The sequence below is a fragment of the Amphibalanus amphitrite genome, unplaced genomic scaffold (assembly GCF_019059575.1).
Source record: "Amphibalanus amphitrite isolate SeventyFive unplaced genomic scaffold, NRLGWU_Aamphi_draft 000954F_arrow, whole genome shotgun sequence".
In the NCBI taxonomy this organism is placed as follows: domain Eukaryota; kingdom Metazoa; phylum Arthropoda; class Thecostraca; order Balanomorpha; family Balanidae; genus Amphibalanus; species Amphibalanus amphitrite.
In genome coordinates, this window is record NW_024882448.1 from 181,804 (window position 1) to 197,332 (window position 15,529).

General features: G+C 50.6%; 1 protein-coding gene across 1 annotated transcript in view; it reads left to right on the forward strand.

The window, feature by feature from the left end:
• Positions 1-15,529, forward strand: part of LOC122368506 (protein transport protein Sec24C-like) — a 37,864-nt gene that overhangs the window by 660 nt on the left and 21,675 nt on the right. Inside the window, exons 2-6 of the mRNA XM_043342495.1 lie at positions 5,035-5,123; positions 5,487-5,620; positions 6,118-6,278; positions 6,793-7,600; positions 8,130-8,309. Coding sequence (XP_043198430.1) covers positions 5,048-5,123; positions 5,487-5,620; positions 6,118-6,278; positions 6,793-7,600; positions 8,130-8,309 — 1,359 coding nt within the window. The 5' untranslated portion in view covers positions 5,035-5,047. The remainder of the gene's footprint in view (positions 1-5,034; positions 5,124-5,486; positions 5,621-6,117; positions 6,279-6,792; positions 7,601-8,129; positions 8,310-15,529) is intronic.

Genomic DNA, 15,529 nt, shown 5'->3' on the forward strand with positions numbered 1-15,529 from the left:
ACATAAAGATGAACCCCAAACACTTTTGGAGATATGTCCACTCTCGATCCAAGACGAGGTCCAAGGTTGAGCACCTACTGCATGCCGACGGCTCCCTTGCCATCGACGACAGTGACAAAGCCGCTGTTCTGAACGAATACTTTTCCAGCGTTTTCTCTGCCGAAGACTCGACTATTCCTCCATTCCATGTGAGGTACTCTGGTCCTGAACTCGAGCCTGTTACAATCACCCCTGAGACGGTCATCAACAAGCTCCAGGGTCTCAAGCCCTCCAGCTCTCCAGGCCCGGACGGCATTCATCCACAAGTCCTCTCTGAGACTGCCGAGTCTATTGGCCCATCTTTGGCACGGCTATACAACGTGTCCTTGGCATCGGGTGAGGTTCCGTACGAGTGGAAGCTGGGCCAAGTTGTCCCGATATACAAGAAGGGGAACAAACAGCTGCCGACAAACTATAGGCCTGTCAGCTTGACTGCTGTTCCATGTAAGGTTCTGGAGTCCATCATTCGGGACCTCATCATGAACCACTTGGTCTCTACTGGCCAGCTCCACAACGCTCAGCATGGTTTTCGTCTGAAACGCTCTTGTGCAACTCAGCTGTTAGCTACTCTGGAGGACTGGAGCAGGGCGATTGAGAGAGGCGAGACCGTGGACGCTATCTATCTGGACTTTTCTAAGGCATTTGACACTGTGCCCCATCAGCAACTCTTACACAAACTCAGGGCATATGGGATCGGAGAACATCTTGTCAGATGGATATCAAGTTTCCTGCGTAATAGAAAGCAAAGAGTTGTTCTGAACGGATCACACTCTGACTGGGCCACAGTCAGTAGCGGCGTTCCCCAGGGCTCGGTCCTGGGACCCCTTCTGTTTGTCCTGTTCGTCAATGATCTTCCAGGCCTGATACACGGCGGGATACAGATGTTCGCGGACGACACAAAGATTTACCGTCCTGTTCAGAACCCCTCGGATGCGGCTCTACTCCAGGCGGACATCTCCACGGCAGTCGACTGGTCCAGCAAGTGGTGCCTCAGTTTCAACTCCCAAAAGTGCAAGCTTATACACGTCGGTAAGCGCATTCCACATCAATCATATGTCATTGGAGACTGCCAGCTTGCTGAAGTTGAAGTCGAGCGTGACCTAGGCGTCCAGATCGATCGGGACCTCAAGTTTCGTGAACAAGCCGCTGCAGCGGTGTCCAGAGCCTCCCAGATGCTCGCGGTGATTCACAAGTCCTTCGAATGCATCGATGCCATCACACTACCTCTTCTGTACAAGACCCTGGTACGACCGCACCTCGAGTATTGCAATATAGCATGGGGCCCTTTCAATCGCGCTGACCAGCAAAAGGTGGAACGTGTCCAAAGACGAGCAACAAAGATGATTCCGTCTCTGAGGAGCCTACCGTACGACCAACGACTACGCTCGCTGAAACTCCCATCTCTCTACTACCGAAGGCGTCGTGGCGACATGATTATGACCTACCAGCTTTTTCACGGCGGTGTCGACCTCGATCCTGGGTCGTTTTTTGAGTTGGCTGATTCTACTACGAGAGGGCACTCCTGGAAGCTATTGAAGCCTAGAGCGTCTTCCCGATCGAGGCGAAACGCGTACAGCGTCCGGGTCGTCAATGACTGGAATGGCCTCCCTGCTCACGTAGTTGAAGCGAGATCCTTGAATGAATTCAAGTCCAGGCTCGACCGCCACTGGGCCCACCTCCTCTATACCATCCACTCCAACGACTGATGCAGTGACATCGTCTCGGAGCTCGATAAGTCAGAGTCCCACAGGCCTAAGGGCCTTCAAAATTCTCGTACATCGTAAGTAAGTAAGTAAGTAAGTATCAATGTCCGGTCCGGAAGGCCGGTCCCGTAGGTCAGTTGGTAGAGCGTTGGACTCCGCGTGGTGAGAGCACGCGTTCCCGGTTACAACAGTCCGGGTTCGAAGCGCGACGGGCGCTTGACATTTATGGGCCTCCTGACAGGTATGGTTGCGGTTGGTGGCAGGCCGTAGCCAGGTGAAGTCAGTGAGGGGACCGGCCGTGCGCGGCTTTGTGCGCGCGGCCGGACTCTAAATTCTACTCTAAATTTTTGGACTCTAAATTCTGCCATAGAACTGGAATTGCGCGATCGGAGGGTAGAGGGCAGGGTCACCGCAACAAGCTTCGCTTAGCGGTGGCTCTGTCCTTGTGAATCCTTCCCATCAAAAGGTTCGGACTAAATTTATAAAAAAATAAAAAAAATGTGCCATCCAGACAGTCTATAATTTTCCTAAAATGTGTACGCATGCCAAGACTGCTTGAATGAATTGTGTGTGTGTTGTGTGCTGACATAATTGAATGTTCAGTATTTCTGCCTTTTTCTGGGATTTCATTGACTGCCAAATTTTTCCATGTCATGGAAATTTTTCCATGTTTTTTCATGAATTTTTCCATGTCATGTGATGTGTTGTAAAATAAGCACTGGTACCTTGTTCAGATTGCAAAGAGTGAGTGGCATTTGCTTTGCAGTTTGCACACCCATGGTGTGCCTAGCTTTATGGGAGTGCATGCTCGGCAAGAAGGGATGTAAGTCTGTGTCTGTAATTGCATTCCTGGCATATGTTGTTCGCAGTCAAAGCTTACACGCCCAGCACAAGTGCAGCAAAACTGAGCTTTGTAATGAAATGTGCTCAGTGGCATTGAAGAGCTCTTAGCAAGAGATGTATTTCAACTGAAACTCGGTCAACAAAGTTTCTCATTGATTACTTATCCTCTTATAGGGGGGGGGGGGGGGAGGTGGGGTAGACTGATAGACTTAGTTGATGACCTCAGTTGATTTTTTTAAACCAGAAAAGTTGGGGAAGGGTAGTCAGGGCAGGGTATCTTTTGGAGCCTTTAACCCGCGAGTTGCTGGGGGGGGGGGGGCGTTAAACGCCCCCACTTTTTTCGCCGGGCCATAGCATAAAAACGGCGCGCCGCAGGCGCGCCAAATTTTTGGTACCTGTAGGGAATTGATTGAAGTTTATTGTGACAAAGTTTCAAAAAAATAGGTTGGAAAATTTTTGAGATATCGAGGTTTTAGTGACGTCATGATTTCTGAGTTTTCGACCAAAAACGGCATATGTTCAAAAAATCATATAAAATCACAGAATAGACATACAGACATGCCGTAAACGCCATTAGACTGCCAATACCATGATCAATAAAATGGCTATCTTCGATTATTGATTATCATTCCGCATTTTCCATAATCTTGAACTGAATCTTGGCAATTTTTCGTGACTACTTCACGACCATGATACATGCATTTCTTAAATTGAACTTTTTGAGCCAAACACGTACACATATGATAAAATGAATGTCACCATCGTGTTCTACGCCCCAAATTACCTATAAAACATGTGTCATAGGCTGCGAATATCAGTTTTGATTTTCGGGGATATGTGCCTACCCGGTTGACCTGACCTTGACCCTGACCTATGCTTGACCGACCCCGACATGGAGCTGACACTCTTGTAGGCCTTATATGATGGATTGTGCACCATTTGGACAGAGTTTATGACGAGAGGCGCCCATTGCGAAGTCCTGAAGTCCATGCTACTGAAAGCCCGATTTCAGGTGTTTGACCTGACCTTGACCCGACCTGTGACCTCAAAATTCAACTTTAAAGTACTCATCTGAAGCGTCTCGTCGCGCTCTTTCGTTTGCCGCCTCGTGCGTTTCGCTGCGCCTATTGGTTCTCGAGTTATCGGCTGGGGGCGTTTAACGCCCCCCCCCCCCCAGCAAACGGTGGGTGGCGAAATACCCCAGCAACTGCCGGGTTAATGAAAGAAGATCTATGTGAGCCTAAAGGAACTTTTTTAGAGCCTACCTATTGCCTTACCTGTGGCAGAGACATCAATGGTAAATAATAACCACAAGCAACTGGTGGGACAAATGGTGGTTGCTCTTAACTGACCTGACCTACCCTAAATGCAGAGATACCTCATTATCAAACAAAACTAGCATAAAATTTAGAATCAGGGCCCCAAAATATCTCTGAGAAAACTGAATTCAAGAAGCATTAGCTAGCCCTGATTTTCCTGAAATGAGGTCATTGACCTGAATGGGATAGTCAGCCAATGATCAAGGGTTTCAAATATGTAAGACCTTAAATGAGGTACCTTTCTCTCATCACAAACAAAACACTCGTTTCTTTCTGCAACGACCCTCCTCCATCAGGGGTATAATGGCTGGGAGGAGGTCTGCCTGAACCTCCCCCCTGCCCATATACATGAACTGTATATGTAAGCCGTAAGTCACTATGAAAATGCTGGAATTTGTGGCAATGTCCACTCTAGCGACCTGTCATACATTCGATCCCAGTGAGTAATGTGCTGACAATAGTGCAGTAGTCAGACCACTTAACAACATCCTTCCATACATTTTGCATCATCTCATTAGCAAGCTTTGAGTGGAGGCTCTTGTGAAGCATACACACTCCAATTCATCAATACAGGTGTGTATGCCTGGACCGTGTATGTCTGCTATCAAAAATCCCAGATAGCAGTTTTGTAGCCCTGTCAATTTTACACCTTTTATGTCTTGATCATTTTTCTGTATCTTCAAAGCTGTAGGTCTGACAGCTCTTCTTGCGAAGCTCTTTTTCTGTCGAAAATGGCAGGACATGACATGACGTCATTATGACGTCATTTGTGGCCAACCTATCATAACCTCTGGAAATTGTTTGGTCACAATGTGTAAAATTGATGCCCGGAGGGGTCCTGAAAGTTTGGTGCGATATCTGCAGCCATTCAGGAGATATCGACGGAAAAGGACAGGGGGGGGGGGGGGCGTTTCGCCCCCTCTACGGGACGCGAGTTAAGCAAGAACTGTGTGTGGATCTTTTTGTTAACAAATTTTCCACATGACCAACTTAACCTTCCTCGATGCACAAACACACCCATCCTAACCAATGATCTAATTCCTTGTTTGTTATCATTCCACAAACTCCATGTAAACCCTTGCATAAACTCCTGATTTATCAGCACGTCTCATCTGGCTCTCCATTGACAGGTAACTGGGAGAGATGCAGCCCCAGCCACAGAGGTACATGCCTCCACAGCCCGGCTACGGTCCGCCGCAGGGATACCCACAAACGCCTGGTGAGATATGGGACCAGAACCTTGTATGACTTGTAGGGATGGAGCAAAAGATTCTTTGGTGTGAACGAACTAGTGATAATTTCTGGTGATAATTTCCTTTCAATAGTGTCATCTGCTCTGTATACGTAGCCATGCTGTGCTTGCTTATAAAAAAAATTATATACAAAATCAGTATAGTAGTTATAGTATACAAAATCAGATCACTCAAGTACAAGTAACTGCAGAAATTCAAGTCAGCTTGCCCAACATTTCCCCTCTTCTCGTTTCCACTAAAATGTCATTTAGGTGCTACTATAGGACAATATGCCCTGAACAGCATCCATTACTGTCAAACATAAGACATACCTATGCCCGGTTTCACAGGCGGTATGCGGCCACCGGGGCCACCACGTCCTCCGATGCCGGGAGGACCGCCGGGAGGCCTCCCCGGAGGACCGGGAGGACCCCCCGGGGGCCTGACTGCCGGCGTCGCCGCCATGAACATCGGATCTCCGCTGGTAAGAAACAGCGGCTGCCGGCTAAGTAGCTGCGAGCGTAGTATAATTTGATTAGTATACATACATCGTAGTATACATTGGATCACCGCTGGTAAGAAACAGCGGCTGCCGGCTAAGTAGCTGCAAGCGTAGTATAATTTGGATGTTTTTTGGGTTCCTGAGGGTCAAGGGTTGGGGTTTTCTGCAGACCAAACCATGCTAGCAAGATGTTTCTGTCGGAAAATTTTCTCTATTGGCTGCTGTAATATATTACGGTGGCTGACCAATGCATGTAGATAAAAGGATCCATAAAAAAGGAAAGAGATGAACAGAGCAGAGTAATTAAAACTCAGCAATAGTGTTAATCAGTTGTCTTGTTGGTGTGTCATTTCCACCTGGACCGTTGTGCACTGCAGTACTCCCGCATGTATGATAACTGCTCGAATATGCTTTGATTTCTCTCCAGTCACCCAATTCATGTAACGGCCCCGCTCACTAGTTCCTCTCTGCGCCACCAGATGTCAGCGTCGGCGGGCGCCGGTCTCAAGTCGCCGCAGGGTCCCCCGGGCCCACCCGGTGGGCCCCGCACGCCGCTGGGCCCGCCGCGGCCCCCCGGCCCCCCGGGCGCGGCCCACAACGGGCTCCACTCGTCACCGATGCCGCCGGCGCCAGGAGCCGGGTGAGTGCCTTATATTTGGGTATATTACATATTCCTGTGTTATGAACAGACTTCTATGAGTGCAATATGCAAATACTTATGGAGATGCGTCTTTCTGTCTTTCTGCGTCTTTCTGGTATCGCGCAAATTGTCTGCATAGCAGAGCCAGGTGCATCGTTTATTTAAAAAAGAGCACTTTTAGGGCTTCTTCTTAGGCCTACAGATCTACAGATGCTCCTACAGATGCTCAGCCCCTTTGTACCAATCAGTGTGAGGCCGCTATTAACCGTAGAGAGACATCAGACTAGATTGGAGCTAGAATTTTCTATGGGATAACCCCGAACCAATTATAGCCATGTTTGATCTCGATGTTTGATCTTGATCTTCTTAGTATCATTATGAGAGATGTCATCTGTTCAATCTAGCACTATCTGAAAGCTGTTCAATGTTAATAAATTTTTACTTACCTACCTACGATTTTTTTTTGCACCCACTGTTATGCATTTTCTTACCCCCCCTCCCTGATATGTTTCAGCCCTCAGTCTAACGGCGCTCCGTCGCCGGGCGGCCCCAGCCTCCAGCAGCGGTACCCCACCGCCAGCCTGCCGGGCGGCACACCTCGCGCCCCGGTCGGCCCGGGCGCGTCCCCACAGCCGCCCACCCGACCGCCGCTGCCCGGTCAGCCGGGGGTACCGGCGTCAGCCGCCCCGGGACCAATGCCGCCGAATATGGGAGGTCCCGGAATGAGGCCTCCTATGACGCCCGGAGCGCCACACTCTCCAATGCCGGGGATGCCGCCTTCTTCGGCACCAGGAATGGCGCCAACAGGACCCGGAATGCACCATTCGCCAATGCCCGGAATGCCGCCTTCGTCAGCGCCGGGGATGCCGCCCTCTTCGGTGCCCGGAATGCCCCATTCCCCGATGCCAGGAATGCCTCCGTCTTCAGTTCCGGGAATGCCGCCTTCGACCATGTCCGGAATGCCGCATTCCCCGATGCCAGGAATGCCTCCTATGCCCGGAATGCCTCCATCGTCAATGGGTGGAATGCCTCCTCATTCCCCGATGCCGGGAATGGCTCCGCCGCCGACTTCCAGCGCTTCGCCGTATGGAGGCGCTCCTCCGATGCCGGGAGGTCCTCCGATGCCTGGAGGCCCTCCGATGCAGGGTGGACCTCCAATGGCTGGCGGCCCTCCAATGCCCGGAGGTCCTCCGATGCCGGGCGCCGGATACCCACCAAGGCCCGGAATGGGTCATCCTCAGCCCGGAATGGCGCCCGGAATGGCGCCCGGAGGTCAGATGGCCGGACCGAGGAAACTGGACCCCGATCAAATGCCCTCTCCGGTGAGTCGGTAGGAAATACCGCGTCCATGTGATATTTGCTTGGGGATATGGGATCATGTGATAACCGGAAAAGTTCCTACGTTGTCTTACCGGCCTGGTGACTACAGAACTTTGTTGGGGTCCTCGAGAATTCGGGTTTTAGAGAACTGCCAAAGTAAGGTTATTTTGAGACCTAAGGCTAGATGAGCTATTTCTCTGGGAGTGCAATCTTTATTTGGAGCGCTGGTAGGTGAGGTATTTTTGGGCGCAGAATCCTTTCATCAATGATTATGAGACGATGACCTTGCTCGAGGAAAGTATGTCTCGTACTGGTAACCTTCGACTCACCTTGAGTCCTTGACTCCTAGCAAATGTACCTTGACTTTGTAGCTCTACATGAATCGTTTTTGGACAAAAAGACCTTTCATCAAGGGTGATTAATGACCAACTCAGCTCGGTGGCGAGGACTTAGGGACGAGACTAGGAAGTACGAGTATATCTCGACTCGCCCTAATCCCCACTAACTCACACTCGTACCCCGACCCCACAGATCCAGGTAATGGCTGACGATCAGGCCAACCGCTCGGGTCAGTTTGTGACCAACCTGAAGGGTCAGGTGCCTCCGCTGACTACCACACAGTTCACCGTACTGGACCAGGGTAACGCCTCGCCGAGACTGATCAGGAGCAGTGTGTACAACGTGCCGGTCAGCCCGGACATGCTCAAACAGGTACGGACGGGGGCGGTGCTACAAGGTGAATTGTGTTTGTGGGCAAACGTATCTGGATGGGTGGCGGTAGCTTTGCGTGTTACAGGCCGAACTATGTTTGAAAATGTGGGTTGTAGGGGGAGGGGGATGTTGGATGGGGAGTTTTCTCATGTTGGCCTCGCGGATTGCTAGTGTTTAGTAGTAGACTTAGACTTATTTCGTCGACTCCATCTAGTAGATGCAGGATCATTTCTGATCGTCTTCCAATTATGTTAGCTGTCTGGATGATATAAATTTTCAGGACATCATAGTTGGGAGGACTCTTTAACAGTTACTCTTCTTGGTTATATTCTCAGTGAGTTCCTTGCGCACACGAGCTTGGTAGATATAATGGATGATCAAGCTTTGTGGCTTATCGGCGATGATGATAAGTTCTGCTGCTGGTAGCGTTCTGTTCAAGATAGTTTTGTATATTTTTTGAGCAGCTACTCTATCGTCTTTCAGTTTGTCACATTCAAAGAGCATGTGTTCCAGAGTTTCAATGGCATTACGACACAATGGACAGACAACAGTTTCTTTGTGCCTTCTAACCATGCTTGTGGCCACCAAAGAGTGGCCCGTTAGTAGGACAATTTTGGTTAGTGTCGCTTGTCTGGTAATTGCGCTGTACTTGCTTGCCGGCCAAAATGTTTTCGGCGCCTCGTACTTTTCGGTTTGTGGCAGTAGCGAAAGCCAAAACAAACTTGTCATATTCTCTGCTGTGTTCCTGATGATTTTTGTCATACTTTGATCCACTGATGCAGATGCTAACTTGTTCCATGCTGTCCGCGGTTGGTCTATTTTTTGATTAGCCAGAATAGAGAGGCTTGGTAAGTTCAGATGTTGGAGCAATGTGTCCCATTGGCGCACAAGACTCGTGGTTCGATCAGCATTGACTGCTCCATGGGTGATGATATATCTGGTTAGAGTGTGTTCCTTCGCAGCTCTCAGAAGGAAACCTATGAATTGGAGTGCGGTTCTCATTACGAGGCTTGTGCATGTCGGTGCACCCAACATCACATATGTCACCATTTTTTGCGTTTTGGTTGGTAAACCTTGGATGAGACGGTAAATGCGCATGAGCATCCCTTCCAAGTACATGATATCTGTTGGTGAAAGGGATGTAACTGCTAGGCTGTAAATTAGAACCGGTTCAGCATATATTCTCCACGTTGTATAGTGTGACATCGGATTGTCCATTTTGAGGTTGATTCCTTTCTTACACTTAGCAAAAAATGTTCTTCTTGCTTTCTTCATGCATTCTTCTATCCTTCTCTTTGCTGGACTTCTGGTTGTCATAATGATTCCTAGGTGGGTGTATTCATCAGTTTGTTCTATTGATTCAGTGCCAAGCGTCCACTGTACCGGAGCTGTCCTGCCAAAGACCATTATTTTGGTTTTTGATACGTTATATCTATAACGCCACAAGCAACTATGGTTGTAAGCGATATCAAGCATTTCTTGGAGTTCGTTTGGGTCTGTGCTTATGAGTACTTCATCATCGGCGTAAGCGATAACTGGTACTTGTTTACACCCTATCTTGGCTCCCTTATGTGATTCCAGCAGCATGCGTATCTTGTCTTCCATAAATAGGATCAGCATGCTCGATGATAAGACGCCTCCCTGTTTGAGCCCTTGCTCTATGCGACCATCGGTGGATACAGTTCCTCCAACTTTCACTTTGACATAAAACTCTCGATACAAGTTGCGCAAAATGACGATCAACCTTGGTGGTATGTTGGCGCATATGAGTTTGTAGATTACCCCGTTGTGCCAAATAGAGTTAAAACACTTGCGTACGTCGAGAAATGCAACATAGGTCGTTTTCCCAATGTCTCTGTTAGCTGATATGACTTCTTGGAGAACAAAGTTTGCTTGGAGTGTCCCTCTACTTTTTTGATACGCAAACTGTAGTTCTGAGTAGATACCAGCCTCGACCATCTTTGGGTGAAGTCGTTTCACGATCAGTATCTCAAAAACTTTACAGAGGGTGGTAAGGACAGATATGTCCCTATAGTTATCCGTCTTAGAAGGATCGGTTCCATGTCCTTTAAAGACCGGGGTAGCTAATCCAAACTTGAAGTTATCTGGGATTTTGCCAGTATTAATGGCAAATAATATTATTTAATAATATTAATAATAATATTATTTACTACTTGCCCATGTCAAGTAGTAAACTTGACATGGGCAATGGGCATGATGTCATTTATTTCAGGCTAGGCTACGATGGCATTGACACAAATTGGTGACTAATTGTTGCGTCTTCTTTCATTCATTTCACTTGATGATGAAATTATTTAGCTTTTGATCTTCCTTCGATTCTTTTCATCAGCGCCATTTTGCCTTAAACGTCACAAGTTCGATAATAGAGCTGGTCGTAAGAACAGACATACTTCATTCTGCCAAACAACACGATCGTTCTCTATGGCTTTTTTTTTACTTTGTTTTTCGCAAACATTGCTTGCTAGGGCTAGTCTTAGGCTAGATTCGCCTCAAGCTCTAAGAATGACTGACTGACTACGCACTGTGCTTTGATATCGACGCGTTGCTTTAACTGGTAATATGTTGCGGGAGTAATATTATTATTATTATTGTTTATTCAGCATCGTCATGCGACAAAAAGATACATACCCCCCCCCCACCCACACACACAGTTAATCAGCACTCAGGAGGTTAGTAGTCTTAACAGGCGCCGCGAGGCCTGACAGTTGCTTGCCAAAACCATCTTCAAACTGTCTATAAGACCACTTTCTTGGAGTGGTGCCCGGACTATGTCGTGATCGACGTACCCAGCAGCGATGTGCATGATAGCGCCGAAGTTCCCACCACACAGATTATATACGTGGCCAATAAACGACCCATCCAACTGCTCGGGGTACGTAGCAAGTCTGGCCAGTCCAGTGACGTAGGCTTGGCGAAGACGGTGGTCAGCGCGGAAAGCATTACGGAATGCGCGGAGGGCATCACCTCGCAGCACCTCACCGATGCGAGGCACCCCAGCAGCAATCAAAAGAGCCGTATGGTGCGCAGAACGCGGCAGACCCAGCGCTGCCTTGATCAGCGAAGCCTGTCGCGAGTCTAGACGCTCAATGTCGGCGGAACTGAGGGGAGCCGTCTCACAGCCGAAGATCAGTGCCGGCAGCACTACTGTCTTCCAGAGGAAGATTTTGTCAGCAGCAGTCAGGCGGTTGGTGAAATTGCCCAGGGGTGTGAGGCCATAGAATGATGCACAAGCGCGCCTGATGCGCTGAGCCACGTGGCTGTCTGTGCTGAGGTTGTCATCAAGCACCGTACCGAGGTGCTCGGTCGTCTGCCGGATCTGCAGCTGCTGTCCTGACAGTGTCCACCTCGGTGTGCTCGTGAATAGTTCCTGTCCAAATATAATACAATGGCTCTTGGTTTTTCCCGGTTCAGGGTGAACGAAGTCGAGGCGCCAAGTAGCCGCGAATTCTCCCACCATCTGTAGCATTGCACCGAGGTCACGCGCGTTCGCAGATATAAGGAGAATATCGTCAGCGTAGCAGATAGCGGGTACGTGCTGGCTGTGTAGATATGCTCCACGACCGCTGCGATCTAGGACCTCAATAAGAGGTAAGAGGAAGATGTTTGCAAGGGTTGGCGATAAGATGGCCCCTTGTCTGGTGCCCCTGCAGACCAGGAACGCTTCAGATGTGGCGCCACCAAAAGTCACCCTTGCAGAGAGGTGGCGGTACCAGGTGACCATGAGGCACCAGCAGTAGTCGCTAAGATAATCTTCCAGACGGAAGAACAGACCGTCATGCCATATTCGGTCAAAGCATTTCCTCGCGTCAAGGTTTGCGACAAAAACAGGAAGACCCCTGGCTCGATTCTGCTGTATGGTCTCTCCAGCCAACAGAGACGCTTGCATGGTGCCCCGATTGGAGATAAAACCAAACTGCAGATGATGAGGTTCAAATGAGGCGTTCAGTTCGTCTAGCACTAACAGCTCGAGCAGCTTAGATGCGCAGGTTGTGATTGAAATCGGTCGATAGTTGTCCAAGCAGTTAGGGTCCGATTGAGATTTCTTCAACACGGGTACAATAACGCTGTCAGCGAAGGTAGCTGGCACGCTACACGTGGACAGGCAGACAGAGAGAAGGTGCGCCAGAGCTGACAGGAGACAAGGCGACTGACCATAGAGAAGGTGCTCCGCCGTGATGCCGTCTATACCAGGTGCCTTCCCACGCTGTAACCGGTGGATGAGGCCTGCTACTTGTCCAGCTGAAACCGTTCTTTCGGATGCATCGTTACGGATTCTCCTTAGTCGAGAATCTACATGTTCAGCAATTTGGAGCTGGTCCAGAGTCAGTTGCCTGTGACTATCTTGGTGCACAGTCTGGAAGTGGGTGCGGAAGTCGGCGGCGGATAGATCAGAGGCCGACTTGAGTCCATTACGCCGTATCTGTTGCACACGTCGCCAGAAGGCTGTCAGATTTTTGTCACGGCGGAGCAGTCGGAGAGTGTGGGCCTCGCTCTCGATCCGCGTCACTGCTGCACGTCTGCGGGCGTGACGGTAAGCAGATCTTGCAGCCTGATAGCACTGTGCCACTGCTGAGAGGGTAGGACGGCCACAGTTTACCCATATCTGATGCCAGAAACGAGTGCGATCCCGCGCCACTGCCACATCAGGCGACCACCAGGGCTTCGGGGGACGTCGCGACTCGGAGCATCCGGCGATTCGCGCAGCGGTATGTATGCATCGTGTAATTGCTTCGTCAATCTCATCCGGGGTGGCACCGTTAGTGAGCTGACAAGCACCAATAAGCTCGTCTAGAGAAGACAAATATATCTGCAGTTTTTCTGGACAACTCCAATCTAGTACTTCTGAATGGATGGAAGTCCAGGGATGCGGAGCCGGAGCCGGAGTCGGAGCCGGAGCCGCCGGAGCCGGCATATTTTGCCCGGAGCCGGAGCCGGAGCCGGAGCCGTGAAACAATATAGCCCGGAGCCGGAGCCGGAGCCGGAGCCGCCAAAAAAGGGGGCGACTCCGGCTCCTTTTTATTTTTTGAAGAGGAAAAAAATAATTGACATAGTTCGGTTTGACAGTACAAGGCAGTAAAACATATCGTACTATTGGTCTCAATATAAGTGCCCAGGCGACCTGTAGTTTTGATGCGGTGAATACCCTCACCCTCGCCACAATGCGAGTGGGGGTGGCGCTGGCTGGGAGGAGGGGTGCACTCGGCCCGAGTTGTGACGAGGGTAAGGGTATTCACCGCATCAAAACTACAGGTCGCCTGGGCCCTTATCTTGAGACCAATAGTACGTCATGGGCCATCAAGTGAATGAAAAAGCCGAATATCCCCAGTATCCCACAGTACGCAATCAACTTCCTGTCTGCTCCTCCCCCCCTCACGTCTACTGCATCCCCAGAACATGAGGACCGGTCATCAGGTGACGGCCATTGTTTTGAAGCCAGTGCAGTGGACTGCGACTCCCAGCACCGTCTCTCCCCCCCCCCCCCACACCCCCACCCCCCAATGCAGCCGAGATGGGTGTCAGCTTACGATGGTTCAGTGAACTCCGATTCGCGGCGACTGCGTTTCCAATGCCATCGCTTCCTAGTCCTTTGTTCTGCCAGTTCTCTCCGAGGTGCGTTTGCGCGGGGACGCGGTGAGCCGGTCATGGCAAGAGTAGGTAAAGCGTATAACCAATCCAATTTTTCTTCCACCCGTAGGTATTTAATTGATTGCATAGGGGATGTACTAAGTCGGAGCCGGAGCCGCCGGAGCCGGAGCCGCCAGAGCCGGACCATTTTACTCGGAGCCGGAGCCGGAGCCGGAGCCGCCATAACATTTCACCCGGAGCCGGAGCCGGAGCCGGAGCCGATTTTTTTCTCCGGAGCCGGAGCCGGAGCCGGAGCCGTTTGAAATTTCCACGGCTCCGCATCCCTGGATGGAACCCATATTCAGTGGAGGGCTGGAGACATCGAGACTGGTGCCAGCTGAGGCAGACGGCAGCACCACGCTGCAAAGGACCGGAAGATGTGGGCTCAGGTTGTCCACACAGGGGGCTACGATGCGACAATCATGAACTTGAGGTACCAGACATTGCGGTACAGCGATGTGATCGATGTGCGATTGGCCGTCAGCTCGAGCATAGGTGTACGCCACTGGTTGCGAGAACCGGAACTCGGCGACTGTCAGTCCGTGGTCGTCCAATAAGTCTTGCATTAGAAGACTCAGCGGAGAGAAACCCCGAAGACGGTGCCAGCCCGGTGGGCGCAGTTCTGGTGACAGTGGTGGCAGAGCACAGTTAAAATCGCCTACAAGTACCACTGGAGCTGAGGGTCTTAGCGAAGAGAGTAATGCATCAAGCTTCCCCGTCAGGATTGTGTACTCTTCAAAATTTACGGCAGATGAATTCCAGTACGGCATGTAGCAGCCAATTATCGTTATAAGAGGACGGCTCAGCTCCACAATCGTAACTCCACAGATACGAGAGTCATTACACTCTACAGCGCGAAATGAGCGCCCCGCTTGACGGCGGCAAACAAAAGCCACGCCACCGTGGGGTCTGCCATCTCCAGTCCCTGGTGGTAGTTCCATGGCGAATTCTTGAAATACCTGAAATTCTTCGGAGCTTAGAGAGGAGAGTGCATGCTCCAGATAAGCACCCTGGGCACGGGCTAGCCAGGTTTCGCATAAAAATAAGATATCACATTCAGGTATTAGACAGTCGGCGATATACTGCGCTCCTGCGAGAAATCCTTCGCAGTTATAAGTGCCCAGAGTGAGGCTCATGTTCAGAGTTACTTTTGCGTCCACAGCATTACGGCACTCCGCTCTGTCATGCTTCACAGCGGTGGCAGCAGGACAGGGATGGCCCCCAGGAGTAGCCATCTGGGCGCTATTCCCAGGAGGTGGCCTCTCGTGCGCGCTGATAGGGCCACCCACGGTATCCGGATCCGTCACATTGCGAAGCAGTCGCCCTCCAGCCGTTGCCACCGTGTGTGGCGCCTCCTCTGACGTGACGGGAGGCAGCTGGAACCCAGGGAGCGCCGGCGTCCTGTTCGCTGCCTCGACTAGGGGCGCCTGGGCGGTGAGAGGCGGCTGTTGCCCAGTGTCCGTCTCCATCACGGCGCTGATAGGTTGACACCCATGCATTGTCATCTTGGTGTCCATGGTATCTAGCTGGCACGAATGGTCCATAACGGCGCGGCCTTTCCTCTTCCCAGCCAC